The 16,352-nt window shown below is 47.6% G+C and overlaps 1 protein-coding gene across 2 annotated transcripts in view; it reads left to right on the top strand.

Moving 5' to 3' along the window:
- ABCC5 (ATP binding cassette subfamily C member 5) overlaps positions 1-14,264 on the top strand; it is an 86,087-nt gene extending 71,823 nt beyond the window's left edge. For both annotated transcript variants that reach the window (XM_084801595.1, XM_084801596.1), the window contains exons 26-30: positions 1,278-1,437; positions 8,237-8,315; positions 9,439-9,552; positions 10,154-10,318; positions 13,766-14,264. In XM_084801595.1, the coding sequence (XP_084657721.1) occupies positions 1,278-1,437; positions 8,237-8,315; positions 9,439-9,552; positions 10,154-10,318; positions 13,766-13,867 (620 nt within the window). In that variant the 3' untranslated portion in view covers positions 13,868-14,264. The remainder of the gene's footprint in view (positions 1-1,277; positions 1,438-8,236; positions 8,316-9,438; positions 9,553-10,153; positions 10,319-13,765) is intronic.
- Positions 14,265-16,352: the final 2,088 nt, after the last annotated feature.

Consider the following 16,352-nt stretch of genomic DNA (forward strand, 5'->3'; position numbering starts at 1 on the left):
CTGAAGTATTAGCGGAGGGCCATTCTCCATAATACCATAGTGCCTTTCAGCGTTGTCCCAGAAAGGCAGCTGCCCACCTCTGCCGGTGCCTGCATCCGTGCAGACCCATCAGTAATCCAGGCCCACGCCTTCTCCTCTTCAGTCAAGCAATCATAGGGCACACACCATGAGGCTCCTGGTGCCTGCGTGAGAGCAGAAGGTATTATAATGGGAATAGAAACCATCAGCATTTAGGCAACTTTGGTTTTTGTTGTTTTTGAGACTGGTGTCTCTGTGTAGCCCTGGCTGTCCTGGAACTCAATCTGTAGAGCAGGCTGGCCTTGAACTTATGGAGATCCACCTGCCTCTGCCTCCCGAGTGCTGGGGTTACAGGCCACCTGGTCAGGTCTGATCACATATATCCCACTTCTAGTTGATACTGTGTTGTTGAATACTTATTCTAGAGGGCTTTCCTATGACCCAGCCAGCTCTCAAGTAATTGAGACAGAGACCTGTTGATTTATTTAAACAAGCATTAAACACAATAACTGGGCAGGTAGGATTTAAATTAATTTCTAAGGGGGCTGGAGAGGTGGCTCAGAGGTTAAGAGCACTGACTGCTCTTCCAGAGGATCCAGGTTCAATTCCTAGCACTGACATGGCAGCTCACCACTGTGTGTAACTCTAAGATCTGACACACCCACATGCGGGCAAAACACCATTGGACATAAAATAAGAATAAATAAATAATTTAAAAAATTAATTTCTAAGCTAATCTGGCCACCTCACAGCTGCACTCCCCAAGTTACTTACCAAATGTTGGTCCTGTCTGGGCTGGATCTGCTCCATCAGGCCAAGTTCTTTCTCTCCAGCTTCCTCCTTCCTCCTCCTCTCCTCTCCAGCTTTGTGGTCTGGGATCCGAAGCCTGGCCAAGCCTCTTCTGCCCAGTAACCGGCTGCCCATCCTTTTTTATTAACTAATCAGAGATAACTGGGGAGCGTGGACTTCCCTAGGGAGCAGGCTCTAACACAGGAAAGGGATGTCCTAGTGGCAGGACAGATGAACTTGCCATGGAGAGGGAAGGCAATGGTGCAAAAAACAGAAGCTTCCTTCTCCTATGTCCTTTCGTGTGGGCCGCCAGCGGAAGGTGTGTGCGGCCCAGATTTAGGGAGTCCCAGTCAAGAAAACCCCTCCCCCAGGCGCCCGGCTGCTTAGGTTTTAGTTGACACACAATAAGCTGGTTCTGCCTTTCCAGCAGTTACTCACAGAGTGCTATTCTGTCCGTTCTGACTCCCCAGGGAAGTCCTCGCTGGGGATGGCCCTCTTCCGCCTGGTGGAGCTATCTGGAGGCTGTATCAAGATTGATGGAGTGAGGATCAGTGACATCGGCCTGGCTGACCTCCGGAGCAAGCTGTCCATCATCCCTCAGGAGCCAGTGCTGTTCAGTGGCACTGTCAGGTGAGACCCTGGCCTCCAGGACTGGATGATGCCAGAGCCATCACCTGGGGTGGAGTCACGTGTCCTTGGGTCCAGAGTTTCCGGCGTTTCTGTGATTCCTATTGGTGTGATGAGGCAGCCTCTGCTGTGCATGCTGATCAATGAACCAAGTGTCTCAGCAAGGCTCTGCCACAAGGCGACCAGAGGCCCGGGAGAACTGGCTCTATTTCTGTCCTATGAACTCTTTTAAAAAATATTTATTTATATGAGTTTTCTATTTGCATGTATGACAGAGGAGGGCACCAGATCTCATTACAGATGGTTGTGAGCCAGCATTTGGTTGCTGGGAATTGAACTCAGGACCTCTGGAAGAGCAGACAGTGCTCTTAACCTCTGAGCCATCTCTGCAGCCCCCTCCTATGAGCTCTTTAACTGATTACCACTCTTGAGCCTGTTTTCTCACCACTAAAATGGAAATTCTTTTAAGGCCTGTTGTGGTGTAGATTGAATAAATTCATAACCACACTAAGTTGCCAGCCTGGCCAGTGATAAGAGCACAAATGGCAGCTGCTCCCGTCATCCTCTGTGTTCTCTTCCGCTCCAGCGGTGCCAGCTGCCTGCATGGCCACCACTCATCACCCATCCGTTACTCATTTCCTGCTAACTCTGCTCCCCACCCCCCACCCCCTTCTTTTCCCTGCTGGAGCACTGAGCCTCTTTGAGGAGTCCATAGAATAAGCACCCCGACACCAGTGAGGGTGAGACAGAGGAGATGCCACCGCGGGGCCAGGGCAGCTCCTGAAGGTGTCGGTCCGAGGCCACTTAGCGTTCTTATTTTATATTCCATAACCTCAAGGTGAGGCCAGCAAGCCCAGCAAACAGCAGCGTGCACGGCACTTAGCTTGAGGCCTTTGGGCTTCCCAGGGCGTACAGTTGACAATCGTAAGCTCTTGTGGTCAGGTTGCTGAGGGCTGGGACCTGTTGCTTTAGCTGTTTCTCCGGGTCACTCTGCTCCAGGTAGCACGTGAAGTCATGCTTGGCAGTGGGCGGCACAAGCAGTGCTTCAAACGAGTAAACCAGGGAAGCCGCATCGAAGAGCTGGTCTTGCTGACTTATTCTGTGTCAAGCCAGGATTCTGTGAGGCTGCCCCTCTGCCAGTGAGCAGCGCGGCTCTTTCTGGTCATTTCTTTGGCAAGCGCATAGTTTGATATATTTTACATTTTTCTGTCCTTGATATTTAGCCCCAAATTCTGAAATTTGTTAATATACCCAAAGATACATATTTGCTTCTGAATAGTAATTAGGAAGAAAATCATCTGCTCTGTCTTTATCCTTAAACTGCCTCCTAAAATGTAGAGGTTTCTATGATTTGTGGAAATTTTCTAGAAATTTCTACTTCCAGTCAAGTTGCCTCTCTTTGAAAGTAGAAATTATATAGAACTAGATTGTGCTTCTTATTTTACAACCATCCAAAATTAGTGTTTAATTTTTAGCAGTTAAAAATTTTTTTTTAACTTCAGACTTGCCTTTAAACCTGGGTATCAGAATAGTATTTGGACTCATTTCTTCAAGGTAGGCTTTATAGATAACTTCACCTGATGAGGCTGCTGTCATAAAATACCATGTCCTAGGAAGCTTAAATAACAGAAATGTCTCGCAGTTCTACAGTCTGAGAAGTCTGAGATTGATGTGTAATAAGGGGCCATCTTCCTCCTTTTTTGTTGTTTTTGGTTTTTTAGGTTTTTTGAGACAGAGTTTCTCTGTGTAACAGTCCTGGCTGTCCTGGACTTGCTTTGTAGACCAGGCTGGCCTCGAACTGACAGTGATCCACCTGCCTCTGCCTCCCAAGTGCTGGGATTAAAGTCACCACCTTCCTTTTTGTCTTGTCATGCCTCCCCTGGACTTTATGTAAATGCAGGAAAGCAGTGTGAGTTTTCATGTCTCTTCCTCTTAAAAGGACGATAATCCTGTCATGAAGGCCTCATCCTCATGACCTAATCTTTCTCTTCTCCTTCATTTTCTTGTCCATTTAAAAAGACACATCTTGCCAGGTGTGGTGGCGCACCCCTTTAATCCCAGCACTCAGGAGGCAGAGGCAGGCATTCGAACCCAGCCTGGTCTACAAAGTGAGTCCAGGACAGCCAAGGCTACACAGAGAAACCCTGTCTAGGGGAAGAAAAAAAAAAAAGACTTACTTTGTAGCCTTGGCTGGCCTGGAACTCATCATGTAAGGCAAACTATCCTCAGACTCAGAGACATGTCTGCCTCCTCTCCTTGAGTGCTGGGATCGAAGGTGTGTGCCACCGTGCCTCATGCTTCATGAGGGTCCTAATCCCTTCCTGCAGGTCTCACTGAAGGTGTGGCAGATTAAAAATCTGTAGGCACAGGTGCTTGGCACATGGCAGTAACTAGAGAATCTCCCCATGCTCAATCGCCAGCACTACTGAGGGTGCTTAGCACTGGATTCGGGTGTTGTGTGCTGGTGCTCTGGATCATACTTAACCCATGACCTTGGGTACTTAGGGAACAAGTTCATGTGACACAAAAAGATAGTGAAGGTTGGCTTCTTTCCCTGCCATCGTTGGAGGTCAAGTCTCTTTCAGGACTAGGCATTTCATTTGGAGCTAGTGTTTGAGCCTTCTGCTCATCACCCTAAAGTCACCGTAAACTTTTAGTTTAGCCGTCAGCTATAGGCTTTGCAGATGTCCCTTGAAGAAAATTTCCCTGAAGATTCGTGGGTTTTCAGCTAAAATGTTAGTAAAGGACCATTGCAACTTGACCCTAGACCCTAGTGTGGAGTGTCCTTCCTTTGTGCCAGAAAGGTGACTCTGAGCCTAGCACAGAATTGAAAGCATCTTTTGGGAATCCAGAGGTGGCTCTCCTGCCACCGGAAAGGGTCTGAACAGTACTGTCAGGGCCGATGGAATGGCCGCAGACTTGAGACGTCTCATAAACAAGATGCTCCTGGCCTGAGAGGCCTCCTGGAGATCAGAGTGAGCAAGAGCTGTGCTATTCAAATGTCCTTAGCCTTTCTGCATATTCCACAGTGGGGTTCTAAGGATGCTAGAATCAGCAATGAGTGTGGCTCTGACACTGGTCTCTGCTGGTACTGGTGCCCTGCAGCAGGTGAAGATGCTCTGTGAAATCAGCCTGTATCATTCTGAATAGTCTGTGAGCATGTGTTCTGTGATGTGTGTGTGTGTGTGTTTTAATACAATATATTTGATCATGGCCTTCCCTCCCTCATCTCCCAGATCCTCGCCACCTTTTTAACTTCCCAACTCTGCAACTTCTCTTTCTTCCAAGCAAATGGGAAAATAAAAAGACAAGAATAAAACAGAATAAAGGAGAAAAAAAAAGCATACTCATGCAGACAGATACACATACCCAGACATGTGCATAAAAACCCATAATTAGCAAAAGACTTGTAAAATTAAAACAAACAAACAAAGCAATGTGGGATAAAAGAAACATTCTCCAAAAATACCTTTGAATACATTTTGTGTTGGCCATCTACTGCTGGGCATGGGGCCTGCCTTTAAGTGTGGTTCGTATATCCAGTGAGACTCCCTTAGAGAAACTATTTTTCCTTTTCCAGCAGGTGTCAATTGGAGATAGTTTCTTGGTTGGGGCTGGGAGCTTATGTCTAGTTTCCCATCTCAGCACTGGGACCCCAATTTGGCTTGAACCTCCATAGGCTGTATGCTTGCTCCCACAGTTCCTGTGAGTTCACATGTGCATCGGTCCAGTTGTGTCTCTCTGCCTCCTCTTGCAGATTTAGGGCTGAACGTTCCAAAGTGAATCTGCACATTTTTCAGTTGCGGGTCTCTGTGTTATTTCCCATCTACTGCAGGAGAAAGCGTCTCTGATGGTGGCTGAGAGAGACACAGATCTAGGGGTATAGCAGAATGTCTTTAGGAGTCCTTTTATTGCAGGGTTCTTTTAGCAGAAAAATAGTATTTGGATTCTCCTTGGGTCCATGGGCTTTCAATTCTTGGTCACCTGAGCAGTGTCAGGCATGGACCCTGTCTTGTGGCTTGGGGCATAAACTCAATCAGATAGTGGTTGGTTGCTCCCAGTGTTTGCTCCAGTAATGCACCAGCGTATCGTGCAGTCAGGTCACCATTGTAGATCAAAGGATTCATAGCTGGGTCGACAGCTCAGCTTCGCTGTGTCATCGAGATATATAAGTGTTGTCTTCAGCAACAGGGACTCACCAGTTTGTGAGACAGCCAATATCCTTGGCAATAGCCTGAGTTGTTGGGGGATTTCCACGGGGCCCCTTTGACCGACAACTCACTTAGATGTAACACATTCTTGGCGTTGGAATTGGGGCTTTGTGTCCCCGATTGTTTATTGCTTCTGTCTATGGCAGTAGGTTTCTCTGTGAACCCCCAAATGGTGCTCAGTGTTCGCTGCCATCCTCATGTTCCCTTCCATACCTGCCTCTCCCCTCGCCACCTTCACTTAACCTCCAGGCTCCAGCCTTCCTGTTGTGTCTCTCTGACTATATATTCTATTTCCTGTTCCTTGGAAAAGCCATCCCTACCCCCTAGTCCCTTACTCTGTGCTTCTATAGATAGTAGAAAGTTTATTGAAACTTACTGAAAGTTTAACAGCTATCATCTATTATAAGAAAACACATACTGTATTTGTCTTTTTGGGTCTGGGTTACTTCACTCAGGATGATTTTTAAAAAATAGTTCCATCTATTTACCAGCCAGTACATTTCAGTTTCATTTTTTAAACAGCTGAATAATATTCCATTGTGTAAATGTACCATATTTTCACTATTCATCTGTTTCCAATTTCTGGCTATTATGAATAGAGCAGCAGTGAACATGGTTGAGCAAGTGTCTGTGTAGTAGAATGTAGGATCTTTTGGCATATGCTCACGAGGTAACCTAGACTTAGAAAGATAAATGTCATAGGTATTTTTCTCACTTGTAGATGCTAGCTTTGAGTCTCCAGCTATGTGTGTTCCATTAGACATAACCATAGAAATCGGGAAATTAAGTGGGGATATGTCAAGAGAGGGGAGATAAAGAACCAGCGGTATAACGGATTAAAGGGAAATACTGAAGCCAGGAAGCTTACTTAACCTAGGAGAGAGATGACCAGGAGTTCAGAAGAAAAAAAAAAAAAAATATATATATATATATATATATGGAAGCTGGTAGAGAAACTTCCTAAAATATATACATACATGTACATAAAACAGTCTAAGTGGAATTACCCTGTAACACGACAAAATGCCTATGCTGGACACCAGAGGCTCACAGGTAAAAAGCCCAATGCAGGAATGGAGTGTGTCTTTCGGAGGTGCTGGCAGGTGCAATCCCATAAGCCCCTCTCCCTGGCTGTAAGACCCCATTGCTGAGGACACAGCACACTCGAGTCATAGAACATGCTACTGGAGGAGAAAAGGAATCACCAGTGTTACCCTCATGTGAATGAACCCTGTGAACTACAACAGTGACTGCTTTGGCAAGACATAGCCACTGGCACAGTAGTGGCGCTAATATCACGGAGTAACTGACTAGTTTCTGATTGTACCTAACATGGCATGTTTATTGGTTCCAAGAACCTGTGACTAGACAGGTCATAGGCCCTGGAGAGGAATCTGCTACTATTACTGCCCTAAATGGATATCATATTAAACTGACTTCTAATGACTCATTTTTATACCCAGAGAGCGATCCATTTTTCAACCCTCATCAGAGAAGTTTCTATTTGCAGTAGATGGTAATTAACACAGAGAGCCACAACTGGGCAGAGAGTCAGACTATGGAAGGCTCAGCTCTAAATGAGACATGTATGTCACAGCCCCTCCTCCCAAGGCTCAGGGACTCCGAGGGGCAGAAAGATCCTAAGAGCCAGAAGATGACTCTAAGAAACAACATTTTCTGGACACAGTAGGGTAGTTACACACATGAATTCACAGCAACTAACAGAATATGCACAAGACCCGAGCAAGCTCAAAACAAACAAAATTCCCGTGCAGAGACGGGAGGTGGGCACAGAGTCCCACTGTTAGCTGAGGAGCTGTTGGGAGACCACTCTCCAGTGAAGGCTGTGCATCCAAGATGATATGGCAACCCAAATTGTACCTGATGGGTTTAAAAAAAAAAAAAAAAGGACACAGCTGAGTTGCGAAAGGGGTCAGACCTGGGAGGAATCAGTAAACAGGGCGAGTATAATCAAAATACATTACATGATATTCTCAAAGAACTAACAAGTGAGGAAAATAGAAGGCATTTTCTCCCATTTGTACATAAAGGGGTGATTAAAATATGGTCGTGTGTCTTTTGTGTTTTCTTTTTTTTTTTCTTTGGTTTTTTGAGACAGGGTCTCTCTGTGTAGTCTTGGCTGTCCTGGACCCACTTTGTAGACCAGGCTGGTCTCGAACTCACAGTAATCCACCTGCCTCTGCCTCCCGACATATCTGTATTTATAATTTCTTTTTTACAGCCGACTTGTGTTATTTGGGTAATAAAAATAATAAACCTTATGTTTTACGGAACAGGGAGCCCAGTCTCAGTTGTCCTGCGACTCCATGCGGAGCCCGTGACCGACCTTCATTGTTGACACCCAGCTTTCAGTGTGAGCGTGTTTAACCACAGACAGCCATTGAAAGGGGCTTTGCTGCCAGGTGGTGGCGGCGCACACACCTTTAATCCCAGCACTGCGGATGCCCAGGCAGGCAGAGGTTGACAGAGGAGTTCTAGGACAGCCAGGGCTACACAGAGAAACCTTGTCTCAAAGAAAAAAGGTTTCTTAAGCATTGACTTCTGAACAGTTTTTAATTACCTCTCTCTAGGTCCAATCTGGACCCTTTCAACCAGTACACAGAAGAGCAGATCTGGGACGCTCTGGAAAGAACACACATGAAGGAATGTGTAAGTCGGCCTGGGGAGACTGTGCGGGAATCCTGCGTGTTGCTCGTTCTGATCTGGCTCCTCCTCGCTGGCGGCCATCCTCCCCTCCCTGACCAGGATGCCTGTGGAAGTACCCTTCTATGCAGGAGTTTCACGTACATACCAGAGTCAGTGCCTCAGCCAGTGAGATGCTCAGCTGGTAAAGGTGCTTGCCACCAAGTCTCTAACCACCTGAGTCAAGTCCAGGATCACATGGAGAAAGGAGGACCAGTTCCCACAAGTGTCTAGGGTTCTCACAGTATCACACACACATCACAGACACATACACATATACACACGGACACACACAGACTCATACATACATACATCTCACACACACATACATGTAGACACAGAAACACATACATACACATGCATCACATACACACATGCATACATATACAGAGACACATACATATAGACACAGACACACACAGATAAATGTCATAAACACAGTTTTACATTTGGTCTCTCAGTCCTACTTTTCACACTGCTCAGGGCCATATTGGCCCCATACTCTGCATTGATTGAGAATATACTAATGATAACTAGTCAGAACTTAGTAACTTCTATCAGTTAGAATAGTGTAACTCCACATATTCACAGAAGATCTAGAATTTACTGCTGACTCAGTAACATGCAATATACCATAGATCACAGATGTCATGGAGAACCCAGCAGACCCTTGCCAGCTGCCAGTCTGCAGATGGGTACCACTGGGCCTGCGTGGAGGGAGCACTGTAGCCCAAGTTCAGTATCCACTGTCCCAACCAGTTACATGAGCCTGGCTTTCATCTTATAAAGTAGCCTCAGTGTCATATGAAGAAGAGGTTCCATGCTTCTTAGAAAAAGAAAAGGCTGTCAGTGTGGGAGTGGGACCCCATCTCCTGTAAAACTATAGTTTCAGAACCAAACCTACCCATCCACTATCGATTGGGATCTTACGTTTGGATATTTTCATGGTGTGAAACTAACAGAATCACACATTAAAACATGAGCTGCCTTAGAAAATACAGGTCCCAGGACGTGTGTGACCAGCTGGGTTCTTCGCATGTTCCAGAGCAAGTCTTTTTATCTGTACCTCTGAGCCCTGATCTCTTTCTAGATTGCCCAGCTACCTCTGAAACTTGAGTCTGAGGTGATGGAGAATGGGGACAACTTCTCAGTTGGGGAACGGCAGCTGCTCTGCATAGCAAGGGCCCTGCTGCGCCACTGCAAGGTGAGGTGCACGCATGCATGCATAGGGGGTGCGTGCAGGGCGTGGAGAGGTGCAGCCCTGCCCAAAGGGACTCGACTCCGAGGTTGGGCTCTTGCCGCTGCGCCCAGTGACACCTCTGCTCAACTTTTTCCCTTCTTCAAGCTTCTCGTGTGTGTGTGTGTGTGTGTGTGTGTGTGTGTGTGTGTGTGTGTGTGTGTGTGTGTTACATTTGGAGCGCATGCCCCATCGTGCTGTGCCCCCTCTGTTTTATTCTTTAACTTCCCCTAAGCCTTTGGAATTCAAGGAAGACTTTGTTTCTGGCGAAGGGGTTGCTGTTGAGCTGAGATTGAAGGTGGAACCCCCATGAGCCCCTCATTCTACAGGAAAGGGGAGGTCCAGAAGAGCGAGTCCCCACATGAAGGTCACAGAGAGAGCAGCGTTTGATTACATCACTGCTGCCTGAGCTGTGTGACTTCTGAGCAAAGGGCATTTTCACATACATTTGTGAACCTAATAAAAGTAGTACACGGGATAGGGCTGAAATGCGTTTTAGTAAACTGAGGTCAACAAGCATGCCGAAGGAAGTAATTGGAGCTCTGTTTGCACTCTGCTTCTCTGGCAGATTCTGATTTTGGATGAAGCCACAGCTGCTATGGACACGGAGACAGACCTGCTGATTCAGGAGACCATCCGGGAGGCCTTTGCGGACTGCACCATGCTGACCATTGCCCATCGCCTGCACACAGTTCTGGGCTCGGATAGGATTATGGTGCTGGCCCAGGGACAGGTATTAAGCTCTTTCAGGAGCTTCCGCTTGGCACGGGCCTTTGTGTGGGAAGAAAAGAGGGGCTGCCTGCCACCTTCATCTTCCCCGGCATTCACAGAGCAGCCATAGCGACTTAGCTCTGGCTCCTGCCTACACCTCAGGTGATGCTTTCGGGCCTTCTGTGGCTTGTAAGCAGTAACATAGGCAGAGAGCACATGCACTTCAGCGACTTACTCACATACATAAGAGTGCCCCAAAGCCACCCAAAACAGTGGCCACCCTGGGCTGTTTCTCCGTCTCCGCCATCCCCAGGTCTCTATTAGTGCTCACCACTACAGTTCTTTGCACACTAGCTAGTTGTTAAGGGTACGTATGTGGACAGGTACCTCTTTCTGTGTGTGTGTAATATGCCATGTAAGATGGGTTAGTTGGCTTTTTTTTTTAAACTTACTTATTTTTACTTCATGTGCATTGGTGTTTTGCCTGCATGTATACCTGTGTGAGAGTATTGGATCTCCTAGAAGTGGAGTGACAGACAGCTGTGAGCTGCCATGTGGGTGCTGGGAATTGAACCTGAGTCCTCTGGAAGAGCAGCCAGTGCTCCTAGCCTCCAAGCCATCTCTCCAGCCCCTTGGCTTCTTATATAATAATAATAACAATAATAATAATAATAATAATAACAACAACAACAATAACAACAACAACAATATATATATTATAAAACACAATACTAACGGCACCACAGTCTCTGCTGCTGCTGAGGTGTGGTCTGTACATGTTCAGTGCTCAGTAGCCCGTATCTCACAGTGTTCAGTAATTCCTCACTACTGAGAAGGAGCAGAGAGCATTCCGTGCGTGTGTGTCACAGGGGAGGAGTCTGAGGCTCGGGAGTCTGAGCTCCCTCGGGGCCACAAGTAGCAGCGTTGGCCCTGAACTCAGACCAGTGACTCCCCTGATGCCACCCTGTCTCATGCTTTGTGGGACATATTGAGAGGAGCATTGATAGAGGGTGGGTCCTGTCTAATCTTGAAAGCTGAGTTGAGAAAGTTTAAAGTTAAACTATTTTTCCTTACATTGATAATTTTAACATTAATATTCCGTGACTTAAACTCACTATTGCTGTGATGAAACCCCATGACCAAAAGCGAGCTGAGGAAGAAAGGGTTTGTCTGGCTTACACTCCCACAGCACTGTTCATCACTGAATGAAGTCAGCACAGGAACTCAAGCAGGGCAGGAACCTGGAGGCAGGAGCTGATGCAGGGCCATGGAGGGTGCTGCTTCCTGGCTTGATCCCAGTGGCTTCCTCAACCTGCTTTCTAAGGGACCCCAGGACCACCAGCCCAGGGGGGATCACCCACAGTGAACTCCCCATCAATCTCTAATCAAGAAAATGCCCTACAGGCCTGTCTCCAGCCCCCTCTTACGGAGGGCTTTCCTCCATGGAAGTTCTTCTCAGATCACCAGCTTGTGTCAAGGTCACAGAAAACTAGCCAGGACACTGTCCTAGTTTGCATAATTCAATCCTGAGATTCTGCCATACCATTGATTTTCAGAGCTATTACTGTGTATGTAGATATTAAATAGAGTAGAAAGGTTGAAGGAACCAAGAAAACGTGGGATATTCTTTTTTAAAAAGACTCAGACCGTTTTTTCTCCAGGGCACACTTATTATTTTAGAGGCTTTATTTTGTTTTTAAAGCAGGGTTTTACTATGTAGACCAGGCTAGTTTTAAACTCAGGGATTCTCCTGCTGGGATTAAGGTGAATGTCACCAGGCCTGGCCCTAGAGTGATTGGTGTTTTAAGAGGAGCCCTAGGGCAGTGAGGTAGGGCGGTCGGCAGGGTGCCTGCTGCCTCCGTGCACAAGGCCCTGGGTCTGTTGCATAAAGTAGGCATGTTGCCACAGGCCTGCAACCCAAGAAACGAGGCGGAAGCATAGGGCTGGCTGCTCATTGAGTCATAGCCCAATCCAGCCTGGAGCATTGAGACTCTGTCTCAAAAAATCGAGAGAAACTCTCCCTTCCCCTTCCCTTGATAAATAAGTCACTCCTGTGATCGTGTGAAAGTCAAGTCCCTGAGCCTTGGCCTCCTTGCTTGAAAGTTGGACATTCTTTGTCCCTCTTAGTCTTATGGGTCAAGCGCAAGCTGAGTGGTGAGACGTGAGCACTAAGCACAGCACTCAGCAGAGACACTCAGCAAAAGTAGGTACTGTGTGCTGCTGTTACCATGAGAGAAAGTAGGTCCTGAATGTCACCGTTACTAACATATGTGGCTTCTGCCAAATTACTACTTTTAAGAGCACACAAGTATAAGTGCAAAACCGAAGTCATCCAACACACCGTTGCCACAATCACCAGCAGCACCCCTGAAATGAGACCAGCGTTGTTACACACTGTCCTAGCCCAGCAGTTTCCCCACATCATTCACACAGACTTCCTTAGGTGAGGTGCTTTTGCTCTAGACAAACCCAGGAAGGAGCTTTGTCGGTCTCAAGGGTAGTGGGCACATGGCCGGGTCCACGGGCAGTGTTGGCCTTTCCTCCCTGGGACCCACCATCACCCCGGCACCTTGTCTATGGCACACACCCTTTTCTCCTTATGCTCCTCTCCATTAGCGGGATCCCCTGCCATCTCTAGCCGTGGTTGTGTCCCATGCATTTGTTCTAGACCAACAGTTCTCAACCTGTGGGCCATGACCCACATCAGATATCTGACATATGAGATATTTACACTTTAATTCATAACAGTATCAAGCCTAGCGTGGTGGCACAGGACTTTAATTCCAGCACTCGGGAGGCTGAGGCAGGCGGATGACTGTTAGTTCAAGGCCAGCCTGGGCTACAAAGCGAGTCTAGGACAGCGAAGGCTAACACAGAGAAACCCTGTCTCGAAAAAACCAAACCAAACCAACAACAAAAATAACAGTATCAAAATGATAGTTATGAAGTAGCAATAAAATAATTTCATGGTTGGGATCACCACAACATGAAGAACTGTGTTAAAGTGCCAAGGCATTAGGAAAGTTGAGAACCACTGTTCTAGGAGAAGCTAACACAGGTTTGCAGCTGCTGCGGTGATTCATTCACTCGCATGTAGTTGAACTCGGCTGCGTAAAGCCCAGCAGAGCAGTGACAGATGATGCCTTGCTTCCTGTTTCTCTCTGCCAGCTAGGCATCCTGAGATCTTACTCTTCTGACCAGAGCTCAGATCAGCTTACCTTCAACCTGGGCCATAGTTTCATTGTAGAACCGCAGTGCTGGATTTCTTTATTCCCAAGATGAGAGAACTAGGATGTTTGTGAAGGAAGCATACTTTCCTTCTCCCCAGCCTTTCCCTTGTTCCTGGGGTACCATGGGCCAGTTCGGCTGTCCTGTGTTCTGTCCCCAGGGCACTACTGCTCAGCAGCCGACCCTCTGAGTACATAAGACCACCGCGCAATCACACCCTGACGTGTCTCCTCCTTTGCAGGTGGTGGAGTTTGACACCCCCTCGGTCCTTCTGTCCAATGACAGTTCGAGGTTCTATGCCATGTTTGCTGCTGCGGAGAACAAGGTGGCTGTCAAGGGCTGACTCCTCCCATCCGTGGAGTCTCTCCCTCAGCGCGTCGCCATTCTCTTCCTGGTTTGGGCCCCTCATCGTGTCCTGCTGAACCCCTGCCTTTCCCAGTTTTATCTCTCACACAACAGTTCGGGATTAGCTGTGTGTTTCACTTTTAGGGAAAGTCATATTTTGATTATTGTATTTATTCCCTATTCACTTAAATGAAATTTAGTTTTGTTCTTCATTGCACTCTTAAGAGGTTCAGGGAACCATTACTATAAATGTATCAGTGGCCTATAATGAAGCTTTATACGTGTAGCTATGTCTATATGTAATTCTGTATATAGCCTATATTTACAGTAAAAATGTAAGCGGTTTATTTTCTATTAAAGCGAGCACTGTGCTAATAGCAGTGCACATTCATTTACATTGTTTTTGTACGCTGACTGCACTAGAGATCTCATTTCACTCTTAGCTGTAGGAAAGGCAGCGTTTCCTTCCCTGGTCGTTTCACGGAGCTGGGCTCTCCAGGTGCCCAGAGGGACACACGCAGCAGGGCAGCGGTGGGCCCTCCACTGCCTGCTGCTCGGGCTCCCCAGCGGGATCCCAGTGTAGCGGGGCTCCTGCTTTCCTGTCCTGGTGTCACTTACCGTCTGTGTTAGCACAGTGAGGCAAAGCCCCACCCCTTTCCCCCTCAGGAATGAGAGCCCCAGCGTTCCTTGGAGGGGAGAGTTTCTTTCTGCCTTTTCCCTTCTGCTGTCGTTTCTAAGCAAGATCCAGTGTGCTCCCAGTGCCCCGTGCTTCAGGCTCCCGACGCTGGCCACCACAGGGCTCTCGAGCTCCTCGGCCAGTTGGTTCCCAGCCCTGGGGTCCACTGCTGCTGTTGTAGGTGGCATTTTAATTTGCCTGACCCCACACCTCCAGAGTTCAGTGACAGGGCTCAGGATTTGGGGGTCTGTTCTTCCTCACTTCAGCCTCCTCTGCAAAGTCTGCACCCCTCAGCAGCTCTTGCTAATCAGTGTCTCACACTGGTGTAGTTTTTTGTACTGTAAAGAGACCTACCTCAGGTTGCTGATTGCTGTGTGGTTTGGCGTGTTCCCTCAGCCCCCCCCCCTTTGTGCTCCGGGGCCCATAGCTTGGGTGGGTGTGGTTGCCACTGTCATCAGTCGAGTGGTCAGCGTTGCATGTCGTGACCAACTAAGACATCCTGTCGCCTTAGCATGTTTGCTAAATACCTTATGAAAGCAAAAAAATCTGAACAAGTGAATAAAATTATTTTGGATTTTTAAAACTCTGGTTGTATAACATAGTTCTCTGGGAAGGGAGTGAGATGTTTAGGAGTCCCCTTGTAGTGCTGGAGACTTAGATATCCTAATATCTGATGGTGATATTATGTCTGCAAGGGCCATGGGGCCCTAATACCCCAATTGTGTGTGATGGGCCTTAGTCTCCACAGCCTGCGTTCCTCCAAATAAAGCACCCACGCTGCAGTAAGGTCAGAGTATGAAGAGTGAGCCATGGGAGTTGTGTGTCTGTTTAAAATCACGTAACCATTGAGAGCTTGTAGCAAGTGAAACAATGTAACTGCCTTTTCGTGCACTTGATTCAGATTAACCAACCGAGAGTTAGTGTTCTTTCAGAAGGATACACATCTTCAAGCTTTTATAGTGTACTGAATGCAATGCAAAGTCTGCCTAAATTGTTATTTAATATTGATTCTGCCACCAACCAATAGAAATTATCGCTTATACCTAGCCCCATCACTTTTTAGAATAAGTTACTATTAGCAAGGTGCAGGGGCATACACCTTTGATCTCAGCACTTGGAGGCAGAGGCAGGTGGAGCTCTGTGAGTGCATGATATACATGTTCAAGTCCAGGCTAGCCAAGGCTCTATAGTGAGACCCTGTCTTTAAAAAATAAACATTCCCTGAGGACTCTGCTGAACCTCCCAGCCCCACCCCCCCAGCTCTGCGCCTCCCCGTGGACTCTCACCAGCACCACTCCTTATAGCCCGCATCTATTTCCTTGTGCCAGCTACCATGTCAGAGACACACCTTATCCGGGAACCTGGCTGGCCGCACCAGCCTAGAAATCAGGTAGACCATCTCCACTCCCCTTCCTGTCCTCCACTGCAGATTCCCATCTCAGCTCCAGCCCTGTGACGGACCAAGTCCAGGGTCTTATCTGCCCTCCCTGCCTCCATGCCCTGGAGACGTCACCATACCTCCCAGCGGGGCCACGTTTCTTTCTTTCCGTGGACCCTGTCAGTGCCCCCGTCTGGCCTATTTGGGAGCCTTTGAGTCGGCTGGCAAAGCTGGAAGCACTGCCTGTCTGAGACCCCACTGGGCAGACACTGATGCGGTGACCCATACCCTTTCCTGCCCCCCACTGTAGATCCCCCACTCTCGTCCCTAGCAGAGCACCGAGAAGGGGCCTGTCCTCCCTCCCTGACTTGACTTCCTGAATATTCCACCAAACCTTGCAATGGACCCAGCTTGCCTCTTCCCTGAGGA

The sequence above is a fragment of the Acomys minous genome (genome assembly GCF_964271855.1).
Source record: "Acomys minous genome assembly, chromosome: 11".
Classification (NCBI taxonomy): Eukaryota; Metazoa; Chordata; class Mammalia; order Rodentia; family Muridae; genus Acomys; species Acomys minous.